Source organism: Rhipicephalus sanguineus, chromosome 1 (assembly GCF_013339695.2).
Source record: "Rhipicephalus sanguineus isolate Rsan-2018 chromosome 1, BIME_Rsan_1.4, whole genome shotgun sequence".
NCBI classification, from domain to species: Eukaryota; Metazoa; Arthropoda; class Arachnida; order Ixodida; family Ixodidae; genus Rhipicephalus; species Rhipicephalus sanguineus.
Genome location: NC_051176.1, coordinates 94,069,338 through 94,082,095, shown reverse-complemented (window position 1 = coordinate 94,082,095; position 12,758 = coordinate 94,069,338). Strand labels below are relative to the sequence as shown.

Here is a 12,758-nt window from a genome sequence, read left to right as displayed (position 1 = left end):
TTGAGCTAAGCAGCACAATGCCGTAGTCATTGCACTGCCACAGAAGGTAATGTTATTAATTGAAGATTGGAAAGGTTTACGTAATAAATAATTCATTGGTGATTTTGGCATAGGTTTTTACATCGCAATGTAGGCAGCTTCACTATGTAGGTCTGAGTGTGTCTTCTGGAGGGTCCAAATGGGAGGTTTCATGCCAGTACCTGCTATGGTGGCCTTGTGGTGCTCGACTGCTGACCCAAAGGTTGCGAGATCGAATCCCGGCCATGGCGGCCGGATTTCGAGGCTCGTGTACTTATATTTAGGTGCACATTAAAGGACACCAGATGGTCAAAATTTCGAGAGACCTCAACTACAGCGTCCCTCATAATCATATCGCAGTTTTGGGACGTAAAACCCCAACAATAATTATTATTAGTTTCATGCTAGTGTACATTGCTAAATGCATGTGTGTATGTCACACACAGGAAGCAAACGTGTGGACTTCCTCTTGGGTTCTGATGGCAAGCCATGGACTTGGGTGATGGGAGAGCATCCTGAAGACTCCAGCATTGAGGAGATCCTAGAGAAGGAGACCAAGGAGAAGGCTCGCATTCAAGCAGCCCAGGAAGCACTCCAGCTAAGGTGTGCACCTTGTTTATTCAGTTGTCTTGGACGCTCACTAATGTGTGTTCTGAAGACACAAAAGCCATAACGAAAAATGAACTTTCTCTCAGTGTGGGCATTCAGAACTCACTTTTTAATGTGATATGGGTAAAAAGAGATATTTGGGCTGAGGACAACAACTATCCCACCAAACTGACGAGGCTGTTTGCTGGTTTAGAATGCCACTGTATGCATGTGAAAAACACACGAGCGAAACACTCAAGAAAAGACAATAGAGGTTTAAGAAGGGTCTTTAATAGCTTAAGTGCAGTTAGCACTGCCAGTCTGGGCCAACACAGGCTCACCCATTGGCAATTAAGTGACCGGAATGATGCAAGTGTCAGCATTAGCTTGTGAGAGCTGTTAAGTTGATTGGAATCGTTATGATACGAGACATTGAAAACAGAATTTTAATGGCCACGTGAAACGTTTAACTCCAACTTGTGGACCATGTAACGAAGCTTTCAGAAGACACCCAAGCCTGGTCACTCGACTGTGTCCAAGCATTGTGGCATGGTGGCCTTCATGCTGCGTACAGACATGAAAACATAGTGAGATTAGACAGAATGTGGTGGCCAGCAGTGGAGGTTGCACAACACGTTGTTAAAATGAAGAAAACATGCTGGACATGTGTTCGCCTGTCTGAACAAGGACATCCATGAGACTGCTACTGTACGACCGTGGATGTTCGACTATAGTAGCTCCTGCCAAATTCAAGTGCTTATAGCTGCAATGCCTATTACAGCTTAAGCTTAAAACTTAAATTCTGTTGTTTTACCAGCAAAAATTAGAATTTGGTTATGCAGCCATCATAGTGAGGAATCCAAACTAATTTTGGCTACCTCGTGTTCTATAACATGCGCTCGATGCTCTGCACATGCACGTGCTTGCACACAGCATTCCATTTCCATTGTAATGTGGCCACCACCATGTCTCGAATCAAACCTGGGGCCTTGAGCTAGGCTGCACATATTTTCCTGTGTTTCTTTTCCAATACAGTATTTTCACACAAGTGCCACATGTATGCACTACTTTGTCTCAGAGTTCTTGCATTATGACTTTGCCGATTGTTTCATAAAGAAAGCATTTTGCAAATTTAATGGCCTTTCTTGCTGTTCAGATGAACATCTTCTTTCTTTCTTATTTTTTTGTCGACGGCAGAGTTTATCGCAAAAGGTAGTACATATTTTCTGACACCTACCTTCTCTTGACTCACTGGTAATAGAAATCAAGAGGAGCAGCAACAAAAGCAGCAGCAGCAGCAGAGGCAGGAGCAGCAGCAGCAGGACCAGAATTGGCAGCAGCTGCAGCAACAGCAGCAGCAGCAGCAGCAACAGCAACAGCAACAACAACAAATACAGCAACAGCAAAAGGAAATAGTGGTGGTGCCAGCGACTCCTTCACCTCCACCGGAGATTCCGAAAGACTGCATAGAGGAAGTGGTGCGATTGCGGCGCAAAAAGAAGCCCCTGGAAGGCTGCTTCTCCCTGGAGAAGGAAGTGGCTGCCCTCCTCCAAGACTCGGTGGTTGCTACCTCACGGGTCTCCACAGTTGATCGCAGCACGTGGCTCTCCCAGAAGCAGCAAGAGATCAAAGTGAGTCCTTGCTTTTGATGTACAAGTTTTTCTGGTGCTGCAAAGGGCATTTTAAAATGCTGCATCAAGCCTTCGAAAGGCAGTGTAGGACCTTGCTATGCTGTCGATGCAATCGTTCACTTCTTTTTGCTGAAATACCGTAAAATGCCGAGCAAGCGCCCACACCCGAGCAAGCCCCCCCTTTTCGGGAGATCTGAAATGGGCGCCAGTGACCGAGCAAGCGCCCCCCACCTCCCCCTCCTTCCCTGCGGCCACATTTTTTTGAAGACGAGCATCGCTTGTGTAAAAAGAACCACAAGAATGAGTACTCTGAATGCATATCTAATGTTGTTTATGAAATTCTGTTGTCACGTGGCCGGTCGTATATTGGTCAAACCGGTTGCTGCTTCAATGGTTTGACAGTGACGAGGGGGAATAAAGAGAGTAAATAAATAAAGCATTTCATTTAAACATGGATGGGCATTTTTTATTTTTAGCGACTCTCCCGCCACCATCTTGAATTTCAGTCTGGGACCGAGCAAGCGCCCTCCCTCCAAATCTGGTCGGATTATCCTTCACCGTAGGGGGGCTGCTTGCTCGGCATTTTACGGTAGTTGAACAAATTTGAGAAGTTGCATATGGTGTTATACTCTATTACAACCTAAGCAAAAATGGCAGCTCCTTCGGCTACAGAATCACGCTGCACTTGCCAGAAACAGTAGGGCTAGCTGATTTCCACTCGAACCGTTAGTACATTTTCTCAGCTAATGCAAACATTACGTATATTAGGAGTTAAAAGGTCATTATTACCTAAAACATCATGTTTGGTTGAACAGTGATGTCAGAATCCCTGACGAAATGTACCAGGATGTTCAAGTTTCTGACTTAAAACCTTTCTGACCTGAAAAATGTGGGTCTGTATGGGAAAGTCGGCTATGTGATGCACTCGAGAAGTGCTTGACGTCACAAGAATGAGTAAGCACTGTTGGACGGAGCACTTGTACAAGTTCTCAGTGGGAGGCGTAGCAATGGCTGTGGGAGAAGCTGACTTTTTTTTTTAGATCGTAACAGAGTATAGACCTACTCCATGTTTGTAAACAGCGGTAGGCGCCGTCGACATACTGAGGCGCTTGTAGCGACGTCGTGGCGCGTAGGCTCCGCCCAGCCCAAAGCTTGCTACCGCCCTCTATGACCACGTGACAACGAGCATAGCAGCTGCAAAGCTGCCTCCGAGCTCCGCAAGTCGGGGCGCCTCCCGCGTGTTTACAAGGGGCGGCCAAGCGGCCCCGACAGAGGAAGTTCCCGTGGCCCCAACAAGAACTCTGAAATGAACGTATAAAAACTATGTTGACGTGCAACTCTACCTCTGATAACCTCACCATAACATTAGGTATCTTGACGCCACAAATGTTACTGATTCGCGAAATGCCATCGACGTTGCTGTGGTCACACGTGTACACTTCAGTTTGTTAACTAATGCAAAAACGGACCTCCTAGCCCCGCACGACGCTCTTTGCTGCGGTATGAAAATGCGCAGAGTAAGGTTACGAACAGGTCCATAATCGTTACGGTAAATCCTCGCATATAAACAAATTTGCCGGGTCAGTTACTCATTCAAGCGTGAAGGGCAATCTCGGTGACACTTTAATTGGCGATACAGCTGCGACAATGTATTAAAACATTACTACATGCCATGGACAAGGCTGCTATCACTTCAGTGTACGGGCCCGCGGCTCTGCCCGCACGCTGAAATCGAGGCCGCGAAGGCCTACAGCCCGTAAACAGACTCGGAACATTTCACGCTTGCAGTTTGCCTGTGCAGTCTGACAGACATGGAAATGTCTTAAAGGGACACTAAAGGCAAATATTAAGTCGACGTTGATTGTTGAAATAGCGGTCCAGAAACATCGTAGTGCTGCTTTTGTGCCAAGGAAGTGCTTATTTTGAAATAAAATCACGTTTTTAGTGGTCCGCATCGCGTTAGCGCGCTTCAAGTCTCCCGCCTGAAAATACGACTTTCATACGTCACTGCTGCCGTTCCCAACGTTGCCCGCTTTTACTGCGCGGCCGCCAACACTAGTAGCAGCCGAGCGGAAGTAGCGGGACCCACAGTAGCAACAACGGTGCTGCGGCAAAGACTTGCTCGGATGGGCGCATTCAAAGCCTTCACCAAGTTGCGGTTGGTCTCGTAATCCTCTGTACGAAAGTGCAGCGAGCACACACGCAAAGTTTTTGACTGTTCAGCACACTGGCGCAATGGCATGACACTAAGCCACTTCGAGCGTAAGGGTTCATTCCGCGGCACCCAGTGAAAAGACACACCGGTTTCCTTGCTGCAGCACTGGCGTTGTGCACCATTCGGGCATCCGGCAATATCACACGCATGCGGCATTTTGTCGAACTTTCTGTCAGAGCGACTGTCACGAGCGCGCAAAACACGCACAGCAGTACGCGATCCCGAAACTACCGCTTAGACGGGCGAGGCGCAGTTCGGCGAAAACGGAACCTTTGAACCACGCGCGCCGTTCCCCATGGCAACGCCACGAAGGTTTTGTTTTACATGAATCAAGCAGAAACGAACAAACAGCATTTTATTACGTCTTTTGATGCTCGGAATGTTCTTTTTTTACTGCTGCTAGTTTGATTACTAGTGATTTATTGTAGGCCGACTTCCATACGTCATCGGGATCACTTCAAAAATGTCCCACTCGTGGCGCTCATCATTTAGCTTAATTTCTCGGTAAGTAGGGCACTGCTGTTGATAATATTGCCATTTTAGAAGTTGTCATACATTGGGCTTTCACTCTGACATAAATTGTTATTTGCCTTTAGTGTCCCTTTAATGCGTATTGCCATAACAGCCGTGTCCAATGCACTTGTGTTGCATGTGTAATCGCAGCCGCACATACAACTTGGAAAAGTGTAGCCGAAGTCGTGCTTTCATATGCTGCTGCGTTAATGAACCGAGCTACACCTTTAGTTCACGCGAATACTACCAAATCCTTCTTACCCTCTGACTTTCACATTTTTCAATCGCGATGAATTCTCCGCATACGAGATTACAAAGCTATCCACACCGCTTACGTACTTGTGCTCTGAGGTCAACATGCTTCCAATGGCTCCACACAAGGCTTATGAGAAAAAATGTTGTGCGGCACATCACAATGACACACATTTGACAAAACTACTCGTTTTCCTTAGATAAAATGAGCCGCGCAAACCACTCCATTTTTGTAATGCTACCGATCAGCCGGTGTCGCAGACGAGTTCTCATGTTTAACAGCTGCGGCCAATTTCTTGCGAGGGTCTTCGTAAAAAAAAGTGGACAAAAACTTATTCCGCCTCGTTTGTGCCTTCCTACGTAAGTAACCGCAGCGCATCTCGTCGGTACACCCTTTCTTCTTCGTAGCACGACGGCAAACAGCGCACGCACTAGCGAAAACACGGCAGCAACTGCGGTAGGCACAGCGGCTTTTGCCTATCGCACGAAACTAAACGCCTGATGACAGCGCCACCGCATTTTCGTGACGTATGTCCGGTGGAATTCGTCTATAATGTCCACTTTTTTTCAGCACTCTGCCTCTTCATGTGGCAATCTTATTGGCAGCATGCTCAGCACAGTTGCATCAAGCATGCCCCATCTGTTTTTGCTACCATGGTTGAGTCAAGATTCTGCATTGTGCTGTGTGCTACTGTAGTTGTATATAGTACTTCACTTTCATGAGGTATTAATCAACATGTTGTGAAATACGTACTGGATTCATTGTTATATGATGGTGGCACTTCTAAGGGCTTTTACTTTTTTTTCTTGCTTTCAGAATCGAGAGGAAAGCCTGAAGCAGCTGATGGAGCAGCGGTCACAGGAGATATACCAGGAAATCAAGGCACAGCAGCGCAAAAGCATTGAGGCTGCTGAGCGTGAGAGCATGGTCCAGGAGGAGCTTTGGATTGAGCAAGGTAACACATCTCAGAGGAAACAATGCAATGTCTTTCTTACATTGTTTTACTATTCAAGTGGTGGGCAGTTCCTCTCGGTGGTTGTGAACATGCTTCATGGGCAATTGTTACTCACTCCTGTGCACCTGTAGGTCATAGGATACTCGATATATGGAAGGCTATGCCTTGAGTCTTTTTTTAATGGTGAAGTGATCATAGCTATATGGTAGCTCCTTGCTATGCAGCATGGTGGCTCTGGTAATAGCCACCGTTGTCACACGTGCTATGTTGCTGTTATATGTAGTTGCTAGTTTTTTTTCCCCTTTTTCTTAAACCAATGATTAAAGCCATGAAATTGACAAAATAAAAAAAAAATTTCCACTTGTTTTCATTGTTAAGTTGTAACGCCTGCCACCTACCTAATATAAATGAAGCGCCACTTGTTTGTCATCACAAGTTTCCGTGTGAGAATTCTCGGCAGTCCAGCAGTCATAGTTTACTGCAATATTACTTGGAGGGGAATCTTGTTCCACTGACTATGCGAGTTTTCTAATGGGCACCATGCCATCATGGGAATGATGATTTGTGTGTCTACGAGCCTTGCGTCGCTAGCATTCAGTGAGGCTTGGCCTAAAATGTGCACATGGAAGTGTAAATGACGCAGAGTTAATGTAAAATCTTTACGTTTTTACTCACCCGTAAGCATACTTTCCTAACGTTTACTCTTACAGTGTGAATTCAAGCAGTTAAAAGAATAAACACATGATAAACTGTCAAGAGCAAACACTGACCTTGTCATCTGTCCTTCGTCTGCCCTCCATACTTTTGTTTAAATTTGTACTAATTGTATATCCAAGTAAAAATCCTCATAATTAAATAATGTTTATATGTAATAAAATAACCGGCTTTTTACATGCTTTTCTAGTAGATGAGCCATTGTGACAGACGGAATTCTTCTAGGTAGACGAGTCTTCAATGTGTTCTCGCTCTTTGATAATGTTGTGATAATGTTGTCAATCTGAATCCGGCGTATCCCAGCGTTCCCATGCACACAAAAGTGCACAGAACTAATTTTCCCTTTAGGAAATTGTCAGAAGCTATGCCGGCAGTAGTCACATCGTCCGTTTTTCTGGTCATCCTTTCTATTTTGTGTGTGTGTTTAGGTGTGATGTGATCGTTGTTCGTGTGTTCACTCTGATCACACCATGCTATAGAGGCAATGACAGTGATGTACAGGTGTTGACAATGTTGTATACAAGTAGCACCACGACGCTGCTTTTGAAGTGGCAAAACTTTTTAATAGTGTGTCAAAAGATGGGGCCTTCGATGACTTGAGTGAAGTGCAATAAATATCTGTTTTCTACAACTTAAGAGAGCATTGTTTCAAAGTTTTATCCTGTTAGAAAAAGCAGGTCGGGAAAATTATGTTTCCATATATTTAGTGCGGTGCGTGAGTATGACATTTTGCAAAGCAAAAGCGTGTGTGATAGCATTTCATCATGCAGACCGAGTTAAAGATGGGTGTGCCTTGCAGACCAATTTTTTCCACTGAAGTATCAAAAAGTAAAGGGTGTGTCTTAAACAAAGGTGTGATTTTTACACCAGAAAACAGGACACCCAAAAGTACACAGTTACAGTCGAACCCGTTTATAACGAACTCGAAAGTGTCGCGAAAAGTGGTCGTTATATCAGTAGTTCGTTGTATATGGACTCGCCCTTAAAAACGTGCGCTTGGCGGCTAAGCCGTTTTTTTTTTCTTTGTGCACTTTTATTAAAGTGCTAACAACCCCTTAGGTGACAAGCTAAGCCTTTTCGCGTCGTGAAGCGACGCCCGCTGCGTGCTCACGAGTGAATTAACTGCCTTTGCAATGAGCTGACACCGTTTCACCGAAGCGCGGTACCGCGACGTGGAGCCGATCATCCCTGGCTAGTTGCGTGCAGCGCATCGCCTACTCGGGTCGCGGAGTCACTGCCGGGCCGCTTGCTGTATGCCGTATGCGCGTTTGTACATTCTTCGTGCTTGCTTCACTCCGGACCGTGCACGGGTGCGGCGACTAGCCTCTTCGTTCAACGCGGCGAGAACAAGCATTTTCCAAGCAACACGCACTCTACGTCTCCGCGATGCTCTCGCGGCTTTGCACGACGATGCGCGGCGCACTTCTGTTGTCACCAAGTCAAACACGCAGTATACGCTCGCTGTCAGTGCATCGACGTTTCTCGGTGCCCGCGCCGCTCAACAACAGAGCGACGCGCACTTTAAAGCGGTCTCGCACGACGCGGCGGCGGCGAACTTGCGAACGGCAGCATGGCTAAGCATGGCGTGCTCGTACCGCCGTCCATACACAGTGTACGGCTTAATACGCCACACGCGCAGCCGAGCAGATATCTACAGATGACTGTGATAAGGTTGTCGGCTGTAAGGCATAATGGCACGTTCATCGACGGCTGCCACCTCGCCTTCGCTCTTTTCTGATGCTTATCCGCGAAAGCATCGCCGAAATCGCGCAGAAGTCGTAATCACCGATCGACCGGTCTCTGCCGTTACCGAAAAGACGGACGACTTTTCGCGGCACATTGTGGCGTCGACAAGTTTAGGGACGCAGTGAACCTTTTTGCGATGGAAAGTTATCGCGGTTATCACTTCTTGCATTTATGCCTTCTTGCGTTCCAAGGCATTGTTTGGTTCATCTCAGGCGGTCGTAGCTGCAGAGAACGGCGTCGGGAAAGGCTACTGTGCGAAAGCTGACCGCAAGGCTTCATGCTGCCTACAATTCTTTTTTCCCCCACTGCCATTCTACCACTGAAGAAACGCCTGGAAAGTGAGCGACCTCGCTCGCAGCGTCCAAAATCTGCGTGCGGTGCTCGCCGATCTGGGTATCTTAGTCGCGAGTAAACTGGAGCGGGGCACGCGAGCGCGCGCCCCTGTCACGCTTTAGAAGGCATGTTTTAACCTTTTTTCGCTTCGTATGCACCATATTTTTACCGCGTCCATGTCTGAAGTGTTCGTTGTAAAAGTAGGAGGCTTTGAAAAATGTTCGCTATATCTGGACGCAGCTTCAATAGACGAGTTGCATAAATGCCAGCAACACTGTAAAAAGCCCCAAAGTGTTCAGGCAACACTGGACTGAGCCGCCATTGTGCATGAGAACCATTAAAAAAACACGCAAGAACGCGGCGCTCGTGCGAGTGAAAAGAACTATGAACGTGAGATAAACGTTTCACTTGGATGTGAACGTTTTGTGTGATCCAGGTGGTATGCATGTCCAGCCAAACGCACGGGACTGCTCATGCACAATGGCGCCCGTTGGCTGCTTCCTGTACATATGTACAGATGGCGCTGTTTTTTGCAACTCGTCTATGGTTAGCATAGGAAAATGGTAAGTGCACCCAAATATGGTCGTTATAACCGATAGATCGTTATATGTGGGATCGTTATAAGTGGGTTCGACTGTATTTTAAACGCAAGGAATGCCTGCTTTATGTCATACGCAATTTATAAAAAATCGGTGTAGAAAAAAAAATGTACGTGGCACAGTTTAATTATAGCATAGATGTCGTACACCAGATCATGCAACACAAATCTGAAATGTGGCTGTGCAGTGCTACTGTCACTAGGCTCGCTTGTTCCGAGATAGCGAATCAACTAACTCCAGCTCATGTTCTCATTGCCCATGCAGAGAAGAAAGCAAAAGAAGTGGAGAAGCAGATTCGCGAGATAGCACGCATTGCCCGTGAAGAGCACAAGAGAGCGCTGCACCTCGGCAATGGCAAGACACTGGCTTCAGTTGACATGAGAGACCCCGTGAGCATGATGAGCCTGAATGGAAAGCCTCCCGTTCCCCCCAAAGTGGTGCCCCCACCTCTCCCTACCACGCCTCCTCCGAACCTTGTGATAAATGGCACTAGCAATGGCTCCGTCAAGAATGGCATTACCACCATCACCACTACTACCACTACTACCATTGGGAGCCCCACCACAGTCATGCCTTCTCATGCCACATCCAGGTGAGTGGAAAGATGAAATCCTACAAATAATCTTCATTTTTGTAGTCCATAGAGGTTATCACAGAAATGATCCTACAGTAATGGATGGAAGCGTGTGATATATATTACTGTATAAGAGATTGAAACAACTAAAGGTTTGTCGCGAGAAGCACAAAAAAGGTGCACTAAATAAAAGCGCTGAAGTAGCCTGTAGTAGCTATAATGGTTACAATAGTCGTGGCAGTCTATAGAAACCACACAGTACTTGGTCTATGCCCATTCCCTACAACTGCACTTTAAGAAAAATGTGAACGAAGTGGAACTCATTTTTTTCTTAGGCAATATGTAATTGTCATTTAGCAAGGGTGTGTTTTTTTAGACAATACAGATTTTTTATAAAAATTCTATGACAGTCGGGCTCCTGTTGTTTTCGCACATGAACCCTATGTTGAGGCGGAAATACTTTCCCGCAGTAAAAATGACATTGACACGACTAATTGTAACAAAAACTCATTAATTAACTTTTTAATTATTGACTTGAGGGCAGGTGTTTATATTACAAAGTTGTAGTGCATGCCAATTTACGGCATACATATTTTTTTAGAAATCACAAAAGTTGCATGTAGTTCAAGGTATTCATCGTCGAATTTCACGGGCGAAATTGAAACTGATCGCGCTTGGCGCGCACTGAGCGCGGCAGAACACCAGAATCACACGTGACAGGGAAGTGATGAAATTTGAATGAAGGCGCACCACAGCAGAACCTGGTCAGAAAAATAGAAAAATCAGCAAGCATTCTGAAATACAGTCGAAACCCGTGGTAACGAAATCCCGAGGGAACGAAATTCTCACCGCAACAAAATATTTTCGGAGCACCGGCGAACGCCCATAGGAGTCAATGCATTTCGTAACTCGCGACTACGAAAGATATTCATACCGCAGTCCCTCATTAACGAAATTTTTGAAACACGAGTGCGCGAATAATCTACTCTCGCAACATTAATTACATTCGAAAACTGCTGAAATGCATTCATGCTACTGTTAGATTGTGCTAAACTATCGCTACAGCGCACTTGAGAAGCAGCCGCCATCATTGTTTACAAAAAAACATAAAGCTGGCGACAATGATGATGATGGCTTGCCGAAACATCTGCTCGTTATCGCGGACTACGTAGCCAAATCCCCATTCCTCATGGAGTTTCGTTCGTTGGTTTGGCTTTGTCGGCTTTACGCGCACATGGTCGCGTGTGTGGAGCCATTTGTGGAGCGTTTGCTTGGTCGCTTGGTGCAACGTGAACTGTGTGTTGCGATAGCTTCGTCCGGTTTCGCTGCCTGCGAAGATGCCGCCTCCAACGAAAAAGCGGAAGTTCATCACGCTGGAAGATAAGGCTGCAATCATCAATGAGGTGGAAAAGGGCAGGGAAAAAATGGACATCGTTGAAGAATTCGGCGTTGCGCGCAGCTCGCTGTCCACGATTCTGCGCTGATCCAGCGGAGCCGGAAGAAGGTTCGCCTGTCGGCGCACTTGATGACGGTACTGGTGACAGCGCAGTGCCGTCGTCACTGACCAGTGCATGGGGCGAACTTTGTGCCGTGGCAAACGGGATTCCCGATCGAGAGGCATGAAATTGCTGCATGGTAAGGCCCGCCAAAGCAAACTTACTGACTTTTGGAAATAAAATGTGTTTTTTGTAAATTCCATGTCTTTTCTGCCTCGTTCTCGCGCCAACGAAATTCCCGCAACAGCGAAATTTTTTGCTTTCCCCGCCGATTTCGTTATTGCGGGTTTCAACTGTACACTTGTAGACAGCTTAATGTTTGCGTGCAATGGGTGGTGCCTATCTGTTTCTTTCTTAAACTATAAAGAGGCACGAAAAACTATTTCACTTGTCTGCAAGAAGTGCCTCAGTGGCCACCCCTGAGTTTTATGCTTCACAGACAAAAAGGTTGATATTGTGGTTTTCTTGCTCACAGTTCGAAAGAAGCAGATGAGCACAAAACACTGCACGCAAAAGTAAAGCGATGTGCGGGCACAAGTGATATGACTTGCAGACTTGCAGCTTTTCACGGAAACATATGGCCGCGGCACACCGTCATTCAAATTTTGACACTCTCATGTCACTTATAGTTCCGGTCTGACATAGCAGAACAGTTGCACTTCGTGCGCGCCGGGTGCAATCAGTTTCGATTTTGACCTTGAAATTCGATGATGAATATCTCGAACTACGTGCAACTTTTATGATTTCGAAAAAATAGGTATACCGTAAATTGGCATGCACTACAACTTTGTAATATATAAACACCTGCCCTCAAGTCAATGATTAAAAAGTTAATTAACAAGTTTCGTTAATTAGTCGCATCAGCGTCATTTTCGCTGCGGGAAAGTATTTCCGCCTCGGCGTGGAGTTCGTGTGCAAAAACAGCAGGAGCCTTACTGTCATGGGATTTTTATAAAAAATCTGTATTGTCTAAAAAGAAACACCCTGTATATCACATGTGCTCCAAGTCATTAATGGCATGCGCGCATATCAGCTTGACATAGCGCTTTTGACAGGAAAGTATTGGGTTACGGAGTGCTACAGAAGGATATGCACGCAACATGGACTGCAATTGCTTGGAACC

General features: G+C 46.1%; 1 protein-coding gene across 2 annotated transcripts in view; it reads left to right on the top strand.

The window, feature by feature from the left end:
* LOC119374063 (SH2 domain-containing protein 4A) overlaps window positions 1-10,161 on the top strand; it is a 64,486-nt gene extending 54,325 nt beyond the window's left edge. For both annotated transcript variants that reach the window (XM_037644159.2, XM_049415301.1), the window contains exons 3-6: window positions 465-621; window positions 1,868-2,237; window positions 6,035-6,173; window positions 9,830-10,161. In XM_037644159.2, the coding sequence (XP_037500087.1) occupies window positions 465-621; window positions 1,868-2,237; window positions 6,035-6,173; window positions 9,830-10,161 (998 nt within the window). The remainder of the gene's footprint in view (window positions 1-464; window positions 622-1,867; window positions 2,238-6,034; window positions 6,174-9,829) is intronic.
* Window positions 10,162-12,758: the final 2,597 nt, after the last annotated feature.